Here is a 20,874-nt window from a genome sequence, read left to right as displayed (position 1 = left end):
TCAGTCACCATTTCAATGTTTTGCTTGTAGTGAATTATCATATACTATTCCTAAATATCATTATATATATATATATATATATATATATAAATTTTAACCACTTCAAACAGAATTTAAAGTGAAAAAATTACATTATGATTAATAATGAGTTATAAAATAAAAAATAATTAGATATAATATATCGAAATATTATTCTACATGATGAAAATAAAAACAATAAATAAAAATATTAAAAAACTAACAAATGTGTGTTTTAGAAATAATTTGAGAGACTATCGAAAAAAATCACACAACGGAAATCAAATGTATAACTAAGGTATGATAAGACGAAAAATATCTCAGAGAACTAAGAAAACTTTTCAAATATCAACATATATACTTAATGGTTGAAAAATAACGAAAATTATTTTAATGAAACAAAAGAGTTCTTCAAATTAAACAAAAATTAATAATAATAATAATAATAAGTAAAAAAAAAAATTATATTACCTTAAATTGAGAGTATAAACATTCTCATGTGAAAGGAAAATTTATAATAAATAAAAAAATTAAAAAATAATATAAATATTCAAATGTGAGGCATAATTTTTTTTTATTAACATACATCATTTTAACATAATTACATAAAGGTTATGATAAGATAAAAAATATATTGGAGATGAGAATGAGTTTAATGACAAATGAAATAATTAAAAGAAATAAAAAATAGGAAAAAAAAAATATATATATATATATATATATATATATATATATGGGTTACTTGATTAATTGTGAATATTTTAATAATTTAAACGAGAATGAAGATATGGCAGTGATGGGTATTATGGCGGGTATATGTACATCCCCATACCCATCCCATACCCAATTGAAAAAGTCGGGATTCCCCATACCCAATTGGGAATTCCCCGTCAAAATGGGAACGGATTCGGACAATACCCACGGAGACGAGTTTATTTGCCATATCTATATCTATGCGCAATACAAACACGTCACTGTACCATGTCTAAATACATTGTATCAACTAACATACCAATTTATTCATCTCTTACTTTTCTTCCATCGATCTTCCTGTGAAAGAAATTGTTAAGTCATTTAATGCAATTTCGCATCTAACCATATCTCAATATTAATTATATCTATCGATTCTGAGATTAATTTTGTGTCTCAACTCAATCATTGAAGGCGAAATGGCGAATGCATCACAGTTCGACCCAGAGCTTGCGATTTCTCACAAATTCCCTGACGTAATTTTCCTATCCCTAATTTTTTTTTTTCATTTACTACTTATTTTCTTTGCGACGAACCGAATTATGAATTCTGAATTTCTGTTATCTCTGCAGACTACATACTCTTATACCGAAAGGTGAGGCGTTTTGTAAGTCAATCTTTCAATAAAAATTGATATTCAAATGCGCATGTTCTTGCAATTTAGTTTGACGTAAAAGGAGAATGTGAGTGAACATGCTTTTGATACGTGTTGAACAGGGATGCAGCACTTTATGCCTTAGGTGTAGGGGTGTGTTTATCAGATGCTGTTGACGCTGATGAGCTTAAATATGTTTACCATGAAAATGGTCAGGAGTTTATCAAGGTATAATTTGTTTTAAAACTGTTATCAGACAATGTGTAGTTTAACCTATTTTTTCCCCAATGAATTACCTTTGTTGACCACACATAGTGCGCTTGTGGGAGAAGGCTTGAGTTTTTTTCTCGCATGATATATATCCTTAAGAAACGGCGACAGGGTGGAGGGTTACTTCTATAGTTGGCTTAAGGATTAAAACTCTTTGCAGTCTCAATGAAAAGTTGAAGACCTTAACTCCAGTAGTTACCAAAATAAAGAAATAATGACGATTAGCTTATTTCTTCACCATTGGCAACTGCAAAAATATTGCTAAGAGTTCACTTTGGAGTTTACCAGAAGACGGTTGGAAGTTTAGCAGTTTTTTTTTTTTTTTTTGGGTGTACTTAGTAAATGATCAATTTAACACAATTTACTTTGACCCCAACTTAGTGAACACTAAGATTTTGCTACTAGTTCATTTCTGTTTAGGCAGTCTCTGGTGACATATAGTAATACTTCCTATTCACGCATCATTTTGTGTTTTATAGGTATTGCCTACGTTTGCGACTTTGCTTATAGGTAATTCTGGGGCGAGTAGTTTTAATCTTCCTGGCTTGGAGTGAGTTCTGCTTACTACTTTCATTATGTCTCTGCCTGTACTTCATGTACTGTTTGTATATAATCCCTTAGCATTTATTGTATTGTTGAATATATAATTTCTTCAATTTTAGCCTCCATATTCTTTATGTTGATCTTCTTGTTTCTCTGTCTTGATGCTTAACAAAAAGTAAAACTTTGTGTATGCTAGATATGATCCCCAGCTTCTGCTTCATGGACAACAATACATAGAATTATACAAACCTTTTCCTGCCAGCTCTCAGGTAAGGCTTTTTCATTAGAAATTGACATTCTGGACATTTAGATTGAATGGCCCATATATTGTTCCAATTTTGGCTCAATATTCCAACACATCAGATGGTATCAGCTGAAAAATCAAATTAATGGTAGATGTTAATGAAATTTTACTCATCAATTATCAGAGCACATAGAATTTCATCCTCAGAATGAACACTGAATTTCAAGTATCTGACAGTGTCATCATTTTTACCCATATGTGAAATAGCTATGTTAGCTTGGTGACATTTCATTCCAATGTAACTTACAGCAAGAAAACATATAGAATAACACATTTACTTGAGAAGAATGGCCTTTTGATTTTGGTTTAGTTTAATTGGAGAAAAAAAAGAACATATGCGGGTAACAGTTGAAGAATGAGTTCTGTATATTTCTGATATGTAAGTTGTTTGGGGTTAACTTTAACATGAACAAACCTCTAATTTCTCCCTATGTCCCTCAGGATCTTTAAAATTGTGATACTAAAAATAGTTCTTCGTGATTTTCATCAGCATGCTAAGGTTAACTTTCTATTATTACAATTTTCTCTCTTATTCTTTGTGGATAGAATCATGATATATTATTCTTGTTACAGATACACAATAAAATCAGTCTTGCAGGATTACATGATAAAGGTTGAATATCAAAAACTGCTTATACTTAGTGATTTGTTGTGTGTGTGTGGGTGTTTATTCTGCAGTCTCACTTTCACATCCTTGGAAAATGTATATCTTTATGCACATTTATTCATTTTTTTCCCTTAAAGATTGGATGTCTTTAATTTCAGGTAAAGCAGCAATTTTGGAGATTGAAACAAAAAGCTTTGAGAAAGATTCTGGTGATTTATTATGCATGAACAGGTAATCTGTTAGGCATGGAAGTAATGAGAATTTTAGGAAGAAATTTAAAGATAAAAGTAGTAAAGTTGTTAGTTGTTAGGGGGAGACTTTCTAGGAAGGTCTATATATTGTTATCTTGTGGATGTTGAGGGACGGTTTTTAGGAGTTGATGTTTGTGGCAGGAAGAACCTTCTGAGAAGGGACAACAGTTTTCCTTTGGAAGTTTCGGCTTTTACTATGCGTAAAGTGAATAATAGCAAGGCTTTATCTTTGTTTCTTTTTCTGTCTTGTTCTTTCATCACTGTTTCTAGGTTCCTAACATAATCCTGAAAACACTCTTTATAATGCTTTGTTATCATCACACTCAACTATCAAGTTGCTTGCAGGACAACTGTCTTTCTACGTGGTGCTGGTGGCTTCTCAAAGTCATCTAAGCCATTTTCTTATACAAACTACCCTTCGAATCAGACTTCAGCTGTTAAAATCCCTGAAAGTAAACCATTCTCGGTGTTTGAGGATCGTACCCAACCATCTCAGGCATGTATAGCTATGCAATATAGTTTGGAACACATTGAATTTTTCATAATCACCCTGCATCCCTTTTTTGGCCCTTCCATCATTTACTTTTATGTGCTCTGTTATTTTCCAAGACATTTGGAAAGCGATTTAGGATGTGTATCTTCAATTCGGAATCAGCTTACTTACCCACGTACAATGATCCTTTAATATAAATTGCGTGACATGTTTTCCCATGCATCTAAACATTGACGTTGATTCACCATGTCAGCTTCTAGCCATGCGCCTTAGATATTTTATTGTTCACTGTCTTTGGCTACCTCAGTCATTCGAATACCCTGACCGTAATGATTGAGCTAAAGCAATACACGGAATAAGTCAATTGAGCTAATGGAACAATGTGCTACGTATTTTAAAAGTCCAACTTATACCAAATGATTTTGAATTTTTAAAAGGAATTCCTTTGTTCCTTGCATTTGTAATGTTTAAAAAAGGATTAATATTTCATGCAGGTTTGCATGTAAGATTCTATTTCTTTGGTTATGGTAGTTTTGCACACACTATTAAGTCTGTCTTTCATCAACACATATTCCATAATCTGTATGCTGTCAATGCATTTTTAGCAGAAAGAACTTACATCTAGTTCGATGTCTTGCTAATAAGTTATCCAACCGATTAAGAACTGGTGGCTTACAGTGATGGTTTGACAGATAGTCTTCCAGCTGCTGAGGTGTCATAGGAAGAAAACTTGGGTGGTCATGGGTTTTCTGTGGTCAGGTTGTTTAGGAGTGTGCTGGCTGTCTGGGTATGGTATGGTAGTGTACTCGAGGTTGGGGTAACTTGGGCAGAGAGTTGGCCTTTGCATGGTAGCAGTGATCTGGGTTCTGTGGCTTACAGGTGTTAGGACTCTGACATTAGAGGTATCATATTTCATGATTTCAAAAGAACTAGGTAGCTGTTCTCCAACCTACTTTTTTTATTTTTATTCATTAAAAGCGAGCTTACATTTCAGAGCTTTTATTAAAAGAATATTTAACCTAACTCCTTTAAGAAGAGAAACCTAAAAAACTTATGCGAAATATTGTGTCCCAATAAGGACCGGACATGGGAAGTGTATGTGTTAGAAGGAATAAAAACAGTTAGGATGGTTAAGGAGGTTTGATGTTCAATCGATACCCAAAGTTGGCTGAGGGGGTGCCGGTGGGGGTAAATAGGACTCAACTAAGTGCTGAACGCACTACAATTGTAATTGAAGAAAGTGGTAGTATTCTTATCCTATCTTCCGTTCTTCTCTCTCTACTGTGTATTCTTCACTTTTCTAGCTCTCTGTTGAGATTCTTGAATCCATGGAAACCGAACACATCTTTGAAAACTTTTGATATGACTCTTTAGAAATTCTACACAGATTCTGAACGTTCTTCACTTTGGCAGGCATTGCTCTATAGGCTATCTGGTGACTATAATCCTCTGCATTCAGATCCCATCTTTGCGAAGGTTGCCGGGTTAGTACTCCATCCTGTATTCTGAATGCCGGCAGTGTTAAATACTTGAAAATTCTAATTACATTGCTTCGCTTTCCCCCTTTTCCCAGTTCAAGCTGGGGTTTGTGCTTAGGTGAATGAGAATTTTCCTCTCCTCTCAGCCATAGAACTTTTCGTTGATTGGTCATATGAATTATATGCATTGAGTTCTAGAAATAACGGTTACGTAGCATTTTCAAGATCAAATTCCATCAGTTTTTGTTCGATTTCCTTCATATGGATTGCATTCAATTGTTCGGCTGATCTAATTCTGATTTTTAACTTATTGCCAAAGATTCTCGCAGCCAATATTGCATGGGCTATGCTCATTAGGATTTGCAGTTAGGGCAATCATCAAATGCATATGCAGAGGAGACCAAGATTTGATAAAAAGCATATCGGGCAGATTTCTTCTACATGTCTACCCTGGTGAAACTCTGGTTACTGAGATGTGGCTTGAAGGCTTAAGGTTGAGTCACTCTCTGCTTCATTCATAACCATTTTTTCCTGCATTATCCACTTACAACTATTCAAAAATCTTGGGGAATTGCTATAGTGATTGAAAATTGAAATTGTGCAGGGTAATTTATCGGACTAAGGTGAAAGAGCGAACGCGAACAGTCCTTTCTGGCTTCGTCGATCTGCGCGGTTTAACTTCGTCACTGTGAAAGAATTCAGTTATGTGTTCAATAATATTGTGTAGGTTCATAACATAATACTCGCAGGGGTTTGCCACATTAAGTATCTGTTCAATAAGCCAATGATGCATTTTAGACAGATGATTAAAATTTAAAATGGGTATTTATGTAGAATAGTAAGGTGTTTTTCGCATGAACTTAACATATAGGAGAAAAAAAATTAAGATAACTGAACTTAAATTTTCCCATAAATTAAAATTAAACTATGTACTTTAAATTTGACATATTATATGTAAAAGTTAAGTTTAATTTATTAAAAAAAATTAATTTGTTATGTTTTTTTAAAGTTCTTATATTCTGATGATGCTGAATCCTTATCAATGTTTTGGCTAAATTAAACAACTCAAAGTAGACTTAAAAATTGATTTGATAAAAGAAGTGTACTTTTTTTTCTTATTCACCAATCATGACAACAGGAAAAAAAGTGCACACTTGATTTTTACTTTGTTCTTATTCATTTATGTTTCTTTTTATTCACAATATAGTTTGGCATAAGCGTCTACGTTGGTTTTTGCTGTCAGTTACAAATAGAATTTGAGAAAACAAAATTCTAATGTTGCGAAAATTGACCATTTCAATGAAGGAGTTAATTGGACGAGAAAATATTAAAAAAATAAAAAATATACATAACTCAAATCATATTGAAATTTAAATTATCACAATATAGTATCTAATATTTTAGACAAATTAATAAAAACACAAGTTCCTATCCAAATTTAAGAATATTGTCTAAAGAAAGGACCTAGTAGTATCTATAATATCAGTTAAACCATTAAAGTTTGTTACAACACAGGTGCATGTATCGATAAATAATTTCTTCCTACAGCCTCATCATTTTTTAAATCCATTTCTACCGTACCCTTTTTTGTTTTATTGAAATTCTCTCCTGTGTGCATCCCGACATCGGAATCCGGAATAAGCTTTCACAGAATATGATCTGAAATAGGGGTGGGGGGTGGGAGGTGGGAAATTGGCTTCCGAATTGTTGTTTCCGGATGTATAATATAATATATGATTTTGAAAAATTAAAATCCATAATAGTATACTTGGATATTTTTCGGAAAGATAATTCCAGAATAGATTTTATGTATTCTGGAAAACTAAATTCGGAAACAGAAATTTACTTTCCGGAAAATTTGTAGTCCGAGAGTTTATTGTCCAGAAGTATGGAAATGTGAAATTGATAAAGTAAAATCACTTATGTGTCTTCACATAGAAAGTCTGTGGTACCAAACATGCCGCGATCGGACGACCCAAAAGGCTCAGCTGTGGGCTTAGGGGCTGTGTAACTTTCCCTCGGTCATCAACCCCTAGTTCAAGGAACAAAGAGATGACTCAAAAATACGTAAAAGACAATTAGACATGTTTTGGTTAGATCCGTTCCAACCTTGACTGAGGACCTTGAACTAGTCGTTTTCTTTTTCACTTGGGGTACTTTGTAGTTTTGAAGAACATAAAATTTACGAGTTACTTCAGGGTCTTCATAAAGTACAAGTTAAAGGGCATCAAGTAGCATTTGTCTTTACTTTTTATATGGCATTAGAAACATACAACGCACAACTTTTTAAAAGCATTTATTATGAAATAAAAACAAAAAGCTTAACAAAGAGTAAAAGAGCTGCTATAATAATAACCTTAATTCCTTGCATAACGTACAAATTCCTTAAGAATGAATATCTAGGGAACAAATATTTTAGCAGACTTTAGTGAACCTAATGCCAATTAAATAATTGACAAAATCCATTGGGGCGTAGCACTGATAACTTGCAATATAATCCGTTAAAATTGTTCTCTCTAACCTGTGACCGAGTGGTTTCTATTCAATCCAATGTACTTCTAACATTTTAGCCATAAAACTGTACCGGTCAGCAGCTTCATCAATCTGGCAAATATATATCAAACTTGAGACTTGATATAACAAAACTGAGAAGGGAAAATCAACCAGGATCCGAAATCGTTACCATTTTCTGTGTTGGACGTCCAGCACCATGTCCAGACTTGCAGTCAATGCGACCAATTATAGGGTTTGTCTGGGGACTTTCTTCCAAGCTCGTACAGAGGACATGCTGCATGGTCTGAAAAATATTGAAATCCTCTTGGTGTTAAAAAAAGAAAGCTGCAGGACTATCAAGGTGAGTTTCTTGCCCATTCAGTAGTCAAATGAGAGTGAAACATATATGCATAAAAAATTTGACAATTAATTGAGTTTGTTTAAACAAATTTCTCCATAAACATAAGAAAGAAAAAGTTTTCTCATGAACTAAAATCAACTCACATTAGAAATCTCCTCAATTTCTCTAAAAAATAATTTATAGTTAATGCAAAACTAATTTTAGCAAATGTAGATATCTATTTTATATTTTCTTCTCCTAGAATGTTTGGAGAAAACATTAACTAGACCAATCTTCTAACCACTTATTTTATACTTTGCAACACAATTTATTAAATAGAAGTTAACTTGTGTCTACAATACAATCTGAATGTGAATTCATAAGAAGCAGACCAACCGCTAATAACTTCAATGTGTGCAGTGGCACAACACGATCATCATGATCAGCTGTCAACAGCATGGTTGATGGATACTGAATAGACTGATCAGTATGCTGTTCCCATGGTCTCCTGACATTATGTAGTGGAGAGTATCTACAACAGTGGATAATAGAAACAATCATTTTCAATACACAAGTTACATATCCAAACATTAGCAAATCACAGGAGTTCATTAAGCAATCTATTTTACCACATTTTTTATTCTATCCCATTTTACATATAAGAATTGAAAATCCTCAACTTCAACAAACCAGGAAGAAACTATATATATATATATATATATATATATATATATATATATATATATATATATATATATATATATATGATGCTTGAAATATTGGGAGTTAAAAACACACCAACAAAGAAAATAGGAATCCCCCAACAGAACTATTAATAATAAGATAACTGTAGCAAAATGCATAGGTTTATGCTCTGTACCTATGAAGACAACTTCAGCTTCAGGACCAAAGAATAATATGCTGTATATATATATATATATATATATTATATTTATAGAGTTCCTTATTCTTCCCTGTTATATTCATCAATGATAAGCGATCAAATGACAAAGGCTGAGGAAACAACGTCATCCTATATGAAAGTATGTCATAGATCTAATTCTAATGTAATGCCACTATCTCTTCAGTAAATCATAACTTGCTTATCAAAACAGGAGGTGCATGTGATGTGCTCTATGTGTAGTTTATGAATTCTAAAGAAGAAAAGATGGATAGACTGGATCTGAAGTTATGTAACAAAAAAATAAATCTGAAATTCCAGAACTAATGATAGTATGATACAAGTCCAACAAAGGGTTTGTCAATAAGAAATGTGGTAGGGCAAGGTTATGTGTTTAGCTATTTCTCTGTTCATTGTGCACCTAAATTATGATTAATTTATCCATGCCCATCAAATAAGTATTTCTGAAATGCCACATTTCAACTATCATCAGCCCTTTTAAATTGTCTAAATGCAACACTGCCAACGCCACACTTCCACCACCATCTCCATCAGTGCACTACGTTATCGTGAGATGCATGTAATTTCAAAAAATTTGCCACAAAAAATAAACAAACTAAACTTTTGTGATTTCATGTTACTTATTTCATACATCGCTGATATTTTAAGATAGGGTAAATCTTACTTGATTAGCCAATGAAACTCTTCCTCCTTTTCTGAACAACCATAATCTGAGGTCCAAGCATGACCTGGATAACTAATCTACATCAATATGTGAAAGTTAAAAAAAATATATACTGGGAATAACAGATTTAAAGAAACCTATGGTAAATTTGTGGAATCGTAGCATGTCCATTACACCAACATGAGCCAGAGCGCAACCAAATAAATCTGGTCTCTGTACAGAGAAGTAAAAATTTAATAAACAGAGAGATTTTTAATGAAAAGGTACAGATGAAAAAAACAGAAGACAAAGAAAATGAACTGGACCTGATTTATACAAGCACCAACAAGAAGTCCACCATTGCTTCCACCTTCGATACATAACTTTTTGGGTTGAGTATAACCCGTAGATACAAGGTATTCTGCTGCGGAAATAAAGTCATCAAAGCAATTCTGCTTCCTTGCAAGTGAGCCTGCTTTATGCCATTCCTCCCCATATTCTCCACCACCACGAATATTTGCTATGCAGAAAACAACACCTAAATGTCTTGTGATTACAATGCGACTGACACTGAAATATGGTGTAATGCTGATGTTAAAACCACCATATCCGTATAATAAACATGGGTGTGAACCATCCAAAATAATATCCCTTTTGGCAACAATGAACACTGGGATTTTGTTACCATCTTTACTACTCACGAAATCCTGAAATGTAGCAATTACATCAAAGAATTAGAACAATCAAGTTGAGCAACAAGAATACTCATGCAGAATTTGATTTCAAAACTGCCAATTTAATAAGGTGAAACTAAGAATTAGACGAAACGAAACAGTATCATCAGAAAATACATTTTTCTTACCTGTTTAACATGAAATTCAGATCGATCAAACCCAGGGACAACAATTTCACGAAATATCTTCATATCAGGAATCTCTGTTCCCAAGTTACACTGGTAGATGATACCAGGAGTTAAAAAGCTTGTAAAGCTAATGAAAACCACACTATCTTCACGCCGCCCGGAAACTTCAGAAACTGAGCCAATGTCAATTGGTAATTGGTGCAGCAAGGAACCTGTTTTTAAGTCTCTAATTTGCAGAGCATACTTTACATCACTCAAGTAACTCACTATCAGTTGGTTACCATTTACAGCACATGCTGACTCAAGTACATCTTTTTCTGACTCTTGGACAACATCAACCCAAGTAGTTGGTTCTTTCAAATCCACTCGGACTAATTTATATTTTGGAGCATCTTTATTAGTTAAAAATGTAAACACAGTATCATCATTCGCAATGACTTCATACCGTGCATCAAAGTTATCAATAAGTTTGACAAATGGGAGGAGAGAATTTCCACTCCGAAAGCTTTCCAGCCCATTAGGAATTTTGGACAAGTCACAGTAGTAAAGTTTGTTGACTGGATCACAATCTTCTGAAATATTGAGAAGAATGTACTGCACAATCAACAAAAACCGACAGTCATGTTCGTGGTAAATGTAAAATCATGTTCATATAATTCACTCTGGTCTTGTCAAGCAATAGATGAAAACAAAATCATACTATACTACACTACATTTTATTGCTTGCAAAGTTGTGAAATTGACGACTTTTCCTACAACCTTCTCTGATGCTATGTGACAACATAGATTCTCATTAGGTATATAAAATGTACATACTGATGAGTTGCTTACCCTTTTATGATATTTAAGTAAGATTTGAAAAGTAACAGAATAAAGCTCCAGGTTTGTAAGATGAGATGCTTCAAGAAAGAAAGATGCCTATTGAGCAAAAACATTTTATCACAGAAATATTTTTTACTTGTTATCATTGAAAATAAAAGCATTATCAGTTTAGTCCCTATAAATATTGTTTGATTTTAGTTCCTAAAAATTACAAAGTCATGCACTTTTGGTCCTTCATTGGTGAAGAACTAAGACCATATCATTTTTTTCTATAAAAAGTATGGATTACAAATGAATACATTATAGAAACTAAAACTGTCCCAATTTCAAATACTAGAACATATTTAAGCCAAATGGAAATCGGGCAAAGCAATATTATAAAGATCCAGGCTTTCTAATCAATGCTAAATCAGGTAAATAGATACCTTCTAAAAATTATGGAAGGCCCGGGCATCAGACATGAAGCATCAGTAGCATTAACATTAATTGCACATTTCTTATATTATGCGCATATAAAAAAAGTACAGATAAAGTCACATAATTATAAAGCAATGACAAAAATAAAGCACCTGGCCATCATCAGTAACACCTCCTCCAAACGAATATTTAGGGTTTTCAGGATCTCTCCAGCACAAAATATCTTCTGATTGATCTGTACCCAGAAAATGGTAATAGAGCTGATGATGAAGGTTAGCATTTGTTTCAGTCCCAGCATCTACTACTTCTCTATCTCTACAGTGTAAAAGCAAATAATTAAATTCATGTTTTATGCAAGATAAACTGAATCAATCCCATTATCATTCATCACCACGTTTGTAGAAAAATCACTCTTGACCAGGACAAGAAAATTGAAGATTGTTTACTCTCCAGGTTTATAATTTGCCATATTTGTAGTTGAAGAGAATAGCAAATTAGGATAACCAGCTCCCGCTGTCTATCTTCGTTTACGCCCAACAGATTCTATCAAATTGTAACGAACATGTGACATTTTGAAACTCAAAAACCTCTGGAACTGATAGCATGGTCGGATTCACATTAGATTAGAAACACATTTAAATATAAACTAACGTGATTTCACGTAAACATCCATAAGTTTAGTTCAACATTAAGAAACTTATTCTGCATCCAGAATTGAATCTGAATTGAAACAACTTTAGATAAAGTTTTGCATTAGGTGCAAAAATTATAATTGAGTTTTACTACTAATTTGCCTTTAAAATTAAAAATAAATCGCATCTTTTTCAAAATCAATTTCATACAATCAAATTCATTCAAAATTAATTTTGCAAAGTGCTATCTCAATCACAGACCGAGAAAAACCAAATCCTGTTCTTCCAGAAAAAAAAAAAAAAAAAAAAAGTGATAATACGAGATCACTTACTTTGGTGCTGGATAGCGGCTATAAAAGAAACCTTTGTTGTCATGCGTCCAACTAATTGAGGAAAACTTTACCTGAAACATATAATATTTACCATTACAACCATCAGTGGTTCATCTCTATACCTGTTGTTTTTTTTTTTAATAACGGCACAACATGATACTCACCCACAATAAAGTATCGGGCTCAACATTCCTGTCGTCAATTCGCAGCACTTTTATAGTCGTCCAATCGCTACCGCTTGAACTAAGCGCATAAGCCAAGTATTTACCATCTTCACTTACTGACAGAGTACTCAGCGACACAGTTCCGTCTTCACTGAAGCCATTGGGATCGAGTAACACCTCTGCCTCTCCCTCCAAACTCTCCTGAAATAATTCAACGTATAATTGAATCCGAGAAACTAAAAAACCAAACAAAGCATCGAGCGCGTAATAAGTTAGCTATCAAACCTGCACATAAAGAATATCTTGCGGCTGAAGCCCTGTGTTGTGGAAGTAGAAGTACTTATCCGCCCGTCTAAACGGCGCGTCGTAACGAGGATGATCAAAAAGCTTCGTTATCGTTTCCCTAAGCTTCTCTCTGGTTTCGCATTTTTGAAGAACCGAATCCGTCAATTTAACCTGTTCCTGTACGAACTCTTTCACTTCTTCCGCATCAGGATCTTCGAGCCTTAAACCGAAACAAATATATTAGAAGAGACTAAATGCATATAAAGACATTTGGACGAAACTTGTCTACAATTTCCGGAGTTTTATAACATTTTGGAATTAATTGGAAGTATAGAGAAAAATTAATCCGAATTGAGCATGAATAACGATTGAATTTGATTTGAGTACCATCGGTAAGGATCGGCAATTTTGACGCCATGGTAATCTTCGACGACGGTGTCGTCTCTGCGAGCAGGAGGATATTGCAGAGAGATATTTAGGGCAGAAAGCGAAGTCATGGTTGGTATTGCGAGGACCTTGAGGACGGATTAAGAACTGAAATGGCAATAGTCAACTTGGTGTGGAAGCGACTCGGGGCTCTAAATACTCCGAGATTTGGCAGCAGTACTCGCTTATTCTTCGGGAATAAGTATTCACCCTTTGTATCTTGGTGCTGTTGATGTTGATGGAAACGATGCAAATCAAAACTATGGTACAAATTTTGTAATGCTGTTAATAGCTGTTAATATATGTATTAAAATAAATTTTTTTATATTATTTTTTTTGAAATTTTATCTTTAAAGTTATCATTGCTTTTATTAAAATAATGATGTAATAAAAAAACAATTATTTTATAAATTAGAATTGTTATTTTATTATTAGTTTTTTAACAACTTTTTTCAATTTAGATGATTATTTATAATAAAAATATATATTACAATAATAAATTATACAAATCATTAATTTTTATAAATATTTATAGTAAAACATAAGACACATACACATCTCTTTCACTAGATATTTCTTCAAGTGTTTTTAAAGAAATCATTATTTAATAATAACATAATTCGTAATAATTGGAAAGTAGAGAACAATACTTCAAAAGTGTAAGACTCAATTATTTTGATATTCAAATGTTTTATTATAAATAATTTTATTATAAATTAGTTTCATTATTAGAGTTCTTTGATTTTTCTTTAAGAGATATTTTTTGTTATTTGTTTAATAGAATCAGTGAAATCGTATGATTAACCCTCGTAATTGACTCTTCAATTTATATATCAGTTTCACTATTTGCGTAAGTTGAGTTTCAGTCTTTTTTCTTGATCTATCTTTATTTTCTATTGCATGTGAATCTTTTTGTACTTGCATGTGTCATTTTAGTTATCAATATGAGTTTCTACTAATCAGTGGTCATAAGGGTATGTTTTAATCATTTTTGTGATATTTGTATATATAGATAAAGTATCATGAGTCCAAGAAGGGACTGGTGTCCTTAGAGCTGGTAGGGTCTTTTAAGTCGTTTTGTCAGATAAGGGAAGCTAATATGTATCTATATTATGTGATTTTGTCAATTTGATAATTGCGTGCTCCTACTTAGGGATGGCAACGGGTGAGGTCAGGTACAGATAGTGCCTACTCGCAACCCGACCCGCAAAAAAAAAATCCACCCACTACCCGTCCGTTTACCCACTGGATATCCGCTTAAAAAATATTCGCGGATATTTTTAAAACCCGCGGGTACCCGTGGATACCCGATACCCGTAAATATTTAAAAAAATATATATTTTATAAATTTTTTAATGTAAAATTATAAAAATAAAATATAAATAAAATAAAATTATAATTATAATTAAATTTGACATAATAAAATATACTGTTAATTTTAATTTTAATTAAATTTAACTTAATAAAATATAAATTAAATTTTATTTTTATTTTTTTGCGGGTAACGGGTACCTACGGATACGAATAGTATGATACCCGCACCCGGCCAATTTATAAGCGAGTATTAAAACATCCGTTATCCACTACCCGCAGGTAATAACTATCCGTCGCGAATTTTATCCGCAGATATCCACGGGCATGGGTATTTTTGCCATCCCTACTCCTACTATAATGGTTTGGAGATGAAATTGGCTTGTATGCTAAACCTAATTTAGTATATATAATTGATGTGGTTATGTATGAATCGACTTGTATGCTAAACCTAGTATGACTCAGTTATTATTGAACTAAAAAAACTTGAATTCAGTTCGATCCACTACAAGTTGGTGTATTAAACAAGTTAGTTCACTTAATTAAAAAAAAAAGATTAAATATATTTTTAGTCCATGTACTACTTATATGTGAAATAGAAATTCATCTTTCTCAAATTATATTAAATTCATCTTTATACTCTAGTAATGCATGAAATTCGCCCTCCACAACAAAAGGACGTTAACGTTGAGCTAACGTGCTAAAGGTCATGCTAACTGAACTAACATGTTAGAACACATGACTGCCATAAATCTTTCAATGTTCAAGAAATTGAAAAATCTTACAAATTCACAATATTAAACAAAAACTTTAAATAATTAAATGTTAAATTGATAATTCAACATTTTCATCACATTCTTATTCATATTTTGATATACACGATGTGTTTTAAAAATTTTAACACATTCAAAATACTCACTTATCTTTTCTACTCATTCAAAAATTTAAAATGTTTATGCAAAAAAAAAAATGTAAACGATAATTCCTTCGTTCCTAAATGTTTATGCAAAAAAAAAAAATGTAAACGATAATTCCTTCGTTCCTTCGTTCTATGTTAGTAAACGATAATAACTTGCATTAGCAAAACATGACTTTACCCAAACTCATTTCTCTTCACAAGATGTACAAGACAGAAAAGTAGAGGATCATCCCATACTTATGACCATACAAAACAGGCTTATGATAATATTCTCAATGAACTTAATAATATAACAAATGATAATCAGCTAACTGCTTTATGATTCTATTCTATCTCAGTTTCATGTATTTGCTATGAACTGAACATTCCCAAAGAACTTATAAATATAACCAAAGATAATTTGAGAACTGTTTCATGATTCTATTCTATGCTCAGTTATACACATTTGTTATAAACTGAACGAAACATGTGCTCAATTTAAAGAGACTTTAATTTCTCATGCATACTGTAACTGTATAAACAGTTCAACTTGTTATTACTGTTTGTCTCTTTTACAATTCTTTCTTCAGACTGAGAAAGCATAGTAGTATTTTTCATTTTACGATGTTACTTGAATAATATTTGAAAGGATGTCATTTCTCATGTTCAAAATACAAACCCTAAAACCTCACAAGATAAAAAGTTGTGCCTAATAATAACATCATGGTGGAAGAGGCAAGTCCCTTTACAGATTACAAACACACGTAAGTATTTTATACTTTTTCATGGTCCCCTTTGCTTGGAATAAGGGCCTATTCAAACAGCATTCATTCATTTACCTCTTCACATGATTCCTTTCCTTCCCTTTGAACTAGAAACATAACCTGTTTGGTATGAACAAAACAAACGGAACGGGAACAGAATGGATGGTCAGAGTAAGAAGGTGATGAAGGATATTTAGAGGGTCAAAAGAGGCATGTGAAGTTGTGGTGTAATAATGAGATGGTCCCATAATTAAGGCTAATTCCCAGCACTCTGCAAGGAGTACACTTGTACCAATTTAAATTGAAGGATTTTGTTTGTACAAAAAAAGATCGCTCCAAAACACATACTATGATCATTGCCTATGTCTATCTACTATGAACATTGCATAGCTAGCTTCTACCATAGCTGCTAGCTGTTGGGATGCAACAGCAGCATCTTTGAGGGGCCGCCACTATTTCAGACAGAGTCTCAGTCTCTCTGATGTCGTGCATTTTTGCACTACCCAATCACATTTCCTATCACATTCATCATTACCTTTCGTTTCACATTTTAATACAGTGACTTGCACACGTATTTTTAATATGAATAGCGTATACATAGGTCTACTAACAAAATTAGTTCTTGAATTATGCTTAATGCAGTAAGTATCCTCAATACAAAACAAATTCAAATAGCTTGAACTCATCGTAAACATAAAACAGAAGTCAAACTCTGAAAAGGTAGAAAAGGAGAAAAATAATCATGCTTACAGGGCACCTAGGATGAAAATTTTAATCACAAAGACTATTTTGATAATATATATATATATATATATATATTGATCACTTCTAGTCAAACTGTACCAGACACAGTATCCATTTTCAATCTTCCTATTGATAGAAAGGTATAATGCTGACTGAACTTTTATTGGACTTTTAACAAAAGGTAAAGACCTAATATCATTTCAAGGCAAGACAAGAGGAGAGAACAAAAGGTACTGAGTGTTGTAAGTAACCTAGTATTATTTGGCTACTCAGCTTTCTTCCCAGACCTGTAGGTTTTGAATTTATCTACCCGCCAAAGTGTGTTTACCTTACCATTCATTGAATATATATATATATATATATATATATATATATATAAAAGGTGGTAATGTCAGGGTTCAATCATAAGAGGGCTCTTGTAACGTTGTTAAAAAGGGTAGCAGTGTATTAGGGGCAACAGGGAAGGGTCAGTCATAAAAATTAATGCCAGCAGTTAAAGTACCATCTAATATCTATAGTCTGTGCTGCCTGCGGCTGGATATGCAAATCAAAATCATCAGAATCCATTTCAATTTTTTCACTTACAAATACACAATGGGAACACAGACAGTGATGATCATGCATGCAGCCATTAACCCCTCAGTGCAGTTCACATAAAATAATCAAATAACCAGACCCCAATAATATAAATCACGGATTCAAAAGTGAACTAAGAATAAAGATCAACAAAACATTTCTGCATGCACTCCGAAAACTACAGATCCTTTCCATGAAAGCTTCTGCTATCAAAATCAGAAATTCATTCCCACCGATCCTAGCAGGTTGCAGATTTACAAACTGTAAAACCTCTAATTGCAGAAACCCTAGATCCAGTAACTTCGAACAACTGCAAACAACTGAGGAGGAAGACAAAGACAGAAACAAAAACATAAGCTATCCGCAACACTGACAGATCATACACAAGAAGTGAAAGACCTCAATGCCATGGGAAACTCGTAGGGTTTACTGCAACCATCGGAGAAACCGCTAGATTCGTAGGGTTTCCACTTTCCAACACTAGCAGAAAGTAAAACAAGGTTCTCTACCCTTCATTTCTGACCCTGCAAGATTAAAACTTGAGAGACAAAAACATAGCATAATGTTAATATCACGAACACCCAGCAAGAAAAAATTTAAAATTAAACCCGATATTCTTCATGTAAATAGCTGGTGACAATATCCTACAGAGCCTTTATCAGACATGTAAAAATCACACAAAACCAAACATAAGACGAGGAAAAAACAAGAAGAATGGTGGGTTCAGTTTACCTACCAAGTTATGCTAATTAACAGGTAAAAACTTAAAAACCCACGAGTGAGAGCATTTTGAGAGTGAGATATATCACGAAGGCTTTACAAAGAGAAGCCAACACAGCTCTGTTGGCAGTATGTCCACCTCCTCGTAGTAGTGAAAAGTGTACGAGAAAAAAAGACACATGAAGTGGAGGTGGACAGAATGCCAAGAAACTCTGTAAGCACCCCTTTGTTAAACCTGTGTGAAGATGAAGTGAAGACAGAGAGAGAGATGAAGGCACAGCAGAAGAAGCAAAAAGAGAGACAATGAAGAGAAAGTTTGTGGTGTGGCCTATTTAAGATGTGATGGAGCATGAGAATAAATAAGAGAGAGAGAAGAGGGTTTGAGGTGGGTTTGATTATTGTTTAATTAATTAATTATTAATTAATGAGAGAGAATAGAGATGAGACTGAAAAAGATTTGATGAGCAATGAGATTGGATGGTTCATTCTTCCTGATCCTGAAGAAGAAGGGCATATTTAGAACGATCAAAGGTAGGATCATCATGGTTGTTCTCTTCTTCCCTCGTTCTTGATGAAAAGAAAAGAAGAAAAAAAAATCACTCTTTCATTCTTCTTCTTCTCTCCACAAATCTGTTCTTCTTCTCTCCTTTCACATCCTCGATTCTGATGCCCACAAAACAAACAACACACTTTGGATCTGTCTCACCAAGCTCTCTCTTTCGACACTTGGACGTGTCTGTGCTTAACATTTTTTCCCTCAATACTTTTCATAAATTATTACAGCTTTTATTATTGTATCAAAATGAATAATTAAATAATACCTTTTTATTACTGAATCTCTGAAAATGTTAAAAAAAAAATTATAGTTTAATATTAAACTTGAAAATATAATTTGGTTACAATTGAATGCAAATACTAAAGTGGACCATGAAAGTGTAAAAAAGCTTAAAGAAGAAAATGTATATTTAAAAGGGGGAGATACCTATGTTATAGGCTAAGGAATGAAATATTTAGAGTCAGATGAAAAATGGTTACCTACCTGTCAAACGGATTTAGGTGTGCTTGAGGTTAAAACTCGACTATGAAGAATATTATTAGTATGTTTGATTTTCTGTTCAGTAGTTTTTAATTGATTTTACATTTTCTAAGCACAAGCAGATGAGCAATATATTGAGTCAGATTTTTATTTAGATAAAGAAAAATTACATAATGTAGAAAATTTACTTTTTTTTTTATCCAAAACTTTCATCCTCACCTAAGGTTGGGCAAATGAAAGAGATGTTAAACCTTTGTTGCAATATTCACAAGATTTACTACAAAGGCCTTTTTTCCTCTTATTTTGAAGAGGTTATAATGAATTTTCAATACAATTATGATAACATTTGATATATGTATAATGGAATATAATTTCATATTTTTTAATAGTAAGTAATATTTTATTAGTATATTTGTTTTCTATATCATGAAAAAAAATACATAAAATTAAAATAATTAATTTAATTTTTTATATTTTATAAAATAATCTATTTTACTTTTATACATAGAATTTTTGATAATATTTTTAATTAAATTTATTTAACTTTAGTTCATATTTTATAAATTATTTTTTACATCAAATTATTTTCTAAAAATATATTAATTCAACACAAAATTTACATTACCACTTCAATTAATTCCCTTATAATTTTTTTTTTTTTTTACTTCTATGTAGCCACAGGTTTGGTGTGGCTGCATCTATACTATTGTTAGTGTGCAAGATTTTGTATTGTTGGTTGGTATATGCTTACAAAATGATACTTCAAGCCATATATATATATGGATATTTTCAAAATTTTACATAAAATTACATTTAAATATAAATGTATATAGAAATTAATAATATAAATAAAATTATAACATAACATAATAGTAAAATTAAAGTTAGTTTTTAAAATATAAATTCAAAAAAATTGTATACAAAATATGAGTTTTAAATAAAATTAATTATATACATTTAGTATAAAATTATAAATTTAAATTAAAAAATTATTGTTAATAATTGAAATAAAATATTACATATATATATATATATATATATATATATATTAATAATTAGTAATCAAAATACTCGCACATGCTATCAAAAGATATGTCAAAATTGTCTGTAATATACATGTTAATAGAAGAGCTTTCATCATGAATTTTCCACTAGACATTTAAATAATTTATAATAAA

At 32.3% G+C, this 20,874-nt stretch overlaps 2 protein-coding genes and 1 long non-coding RNA gene across 4 annotated transcripts; 1 reads left to right on the top strand and 2 right to left on the bottom strand.

The window, feature by feature from the left end:
* Window positions 1–1,002: 1,002 nt before the first annotated feature.
* Window positions 1,003–6,145, top strand: ECH2 (enoyl-CoA hydratase 2). 2 transcript variants are annotated; one of them, XM_028048532.2, is made up of 12 exons: window positions 1,003–1,082; window positions 1,183–1,244; window positions 1,341–1,363; window positions 1,486–1,591; window positions 2,113–2,183; window positions 2,373–2,445; window positions 3,054–3,093; window positions 3,246–3,318; window positions 3,684–3,834; window positions 5,245–5,315; window positions 5,629–5,802; window positions 5,914–6,145. In XM_028048532.2, exons 2-12 carry the CDS (start codon window positions 1,188–1,190, stop codon window positions 5,999–6,001), a joined length of 927 nt encoding a protein of 308 aa, XP_027904333.1. In that variant the 5' UTR covers window positions 1,003–1,082; window positions 1,183–1,187; the 3' UTR covers window positions 6,002–6,145. The 2 variants fall into 2 exon arrangements, with proteins under 2 accessions (XP_027904333.1, XP_027904332.1); XM_028048531.2 differs by having other exon boundaries at window positions 1,013–1,244.
* A 525-nt stretch (window positions 6,146–6,670) lies between these two features.
* LOC114163347 (uncharacterized) lies at window positions 6,671–13,892 on the bottom strand. Its single transcript, XM_028047604.2, has 13 exons — window positions 13,609–13,892; window positions 13,222–13,441; window positions 12,937–13,137; window positions 12,773–12,843; window positions 11,961–12,123; window positions 10,570–11,163; window positions 10,034–10,414; window positions 9,866–9,941; window positions 9,729–9,792; window positions 8,539–8,674; window positions 7,993–8,106; window positions 7,831–7,913; window positions 6,671–7,341 (listed from the first exon to the last, which is right to left on the bottom strand). Exons 1-12 carry the CDS (start codon window positions 13,716–13,718, stop codon window positions 7,848–7,850), a joined length of 2,196 nt encoding a protein of 731 aa, XP_027903405.1. The 5' UTR covers window positions 13,719–13,892; the 3' UTR covers window positions 6,671–7,341; window positions 7,831–7,847.
* Window positions 13,893–16,487: 2,595 nt separating this feature from the next.
* Window positions 16,488–19,421, bottom strand: LOC146883999 (uncharacterized). Its single transcript, XR_014984506.1, has 2 exons — window positions 18,677–19,421; window positions 16,488–18,478 (listed from the first exon to the last, which is right to left on the bottom strand). It is a non-coding gene; the product is annotated as an uncharacterized LOC146883999 (long non-coding RNA).
* Between the last annotated feature and the right edge of the window lie 1,453 nt (window positions 19,422–20,874).

This window comes from Vigna unguiculata, chromosome 9 (genome assembly GCF_037176805.1).
Source record: "Vigna unguiculata cultivar grain cowpea cultivar isolate G323 ecotype 2 chromosome 9, ASM3717680v1, whole genome shotgun sequence".
Classification (NCBI taxonomy): Eukaryota; Viridiplantae; Streptophyta; class Magnoliopsida; order Fabales; family Fabaceae; genus Vigna; species Vigna unguiculata.
Note: the sequence above shows the minus strand (reverse complement) of the source record. Positions and strands in the feature narration are given on the sequence as shown.

Bases quoted from the DNA above. Each gene is read 5' to 3' on its own strand.
- ECH2 (XM_028048532.2), top strand. From the start codon at position 1,188: ATGGCGAATGCATCACAGTTCGACCCAGAGCTTGCGATTTCTCACAAA. The intron at 1,364-1,485 runs GTGAGGCGTTTT...CGTGTTGAACAG, and splicing joins ACATACTCTTATACCGAAAG to GGATGCAGCACTTTATGCCT. The intron at 3,319-3,683 runs GTAATCTGTTAG...AGTTGCTTGCAG, and splicing joins GATTTATTATGCATGAACAG to GACAACTGTCTTTCTACGTG.
- LOC114163347 (XM_028047604.2), bottom strand. From the start codon at position 13,718: ATGACTTCGCTTTCTGCCCTAAATATCTCTCTGCAATATCCTCCTGCT. The intron at 13,138-13,221 runs GTTTGATAGCTA...GAATTATTTCAG, and splicing joins AAGATATTCTTTATGTGCAG to GAGAGTTTGGAGGGAGAGGC. The intron at 8,675-9,728 runs GTAAGATTTACC...CCACTGTTGTAG, and splicing joins GAGTTTCATTGGCTAATCAA to ATACTCTCCACTACATAATG.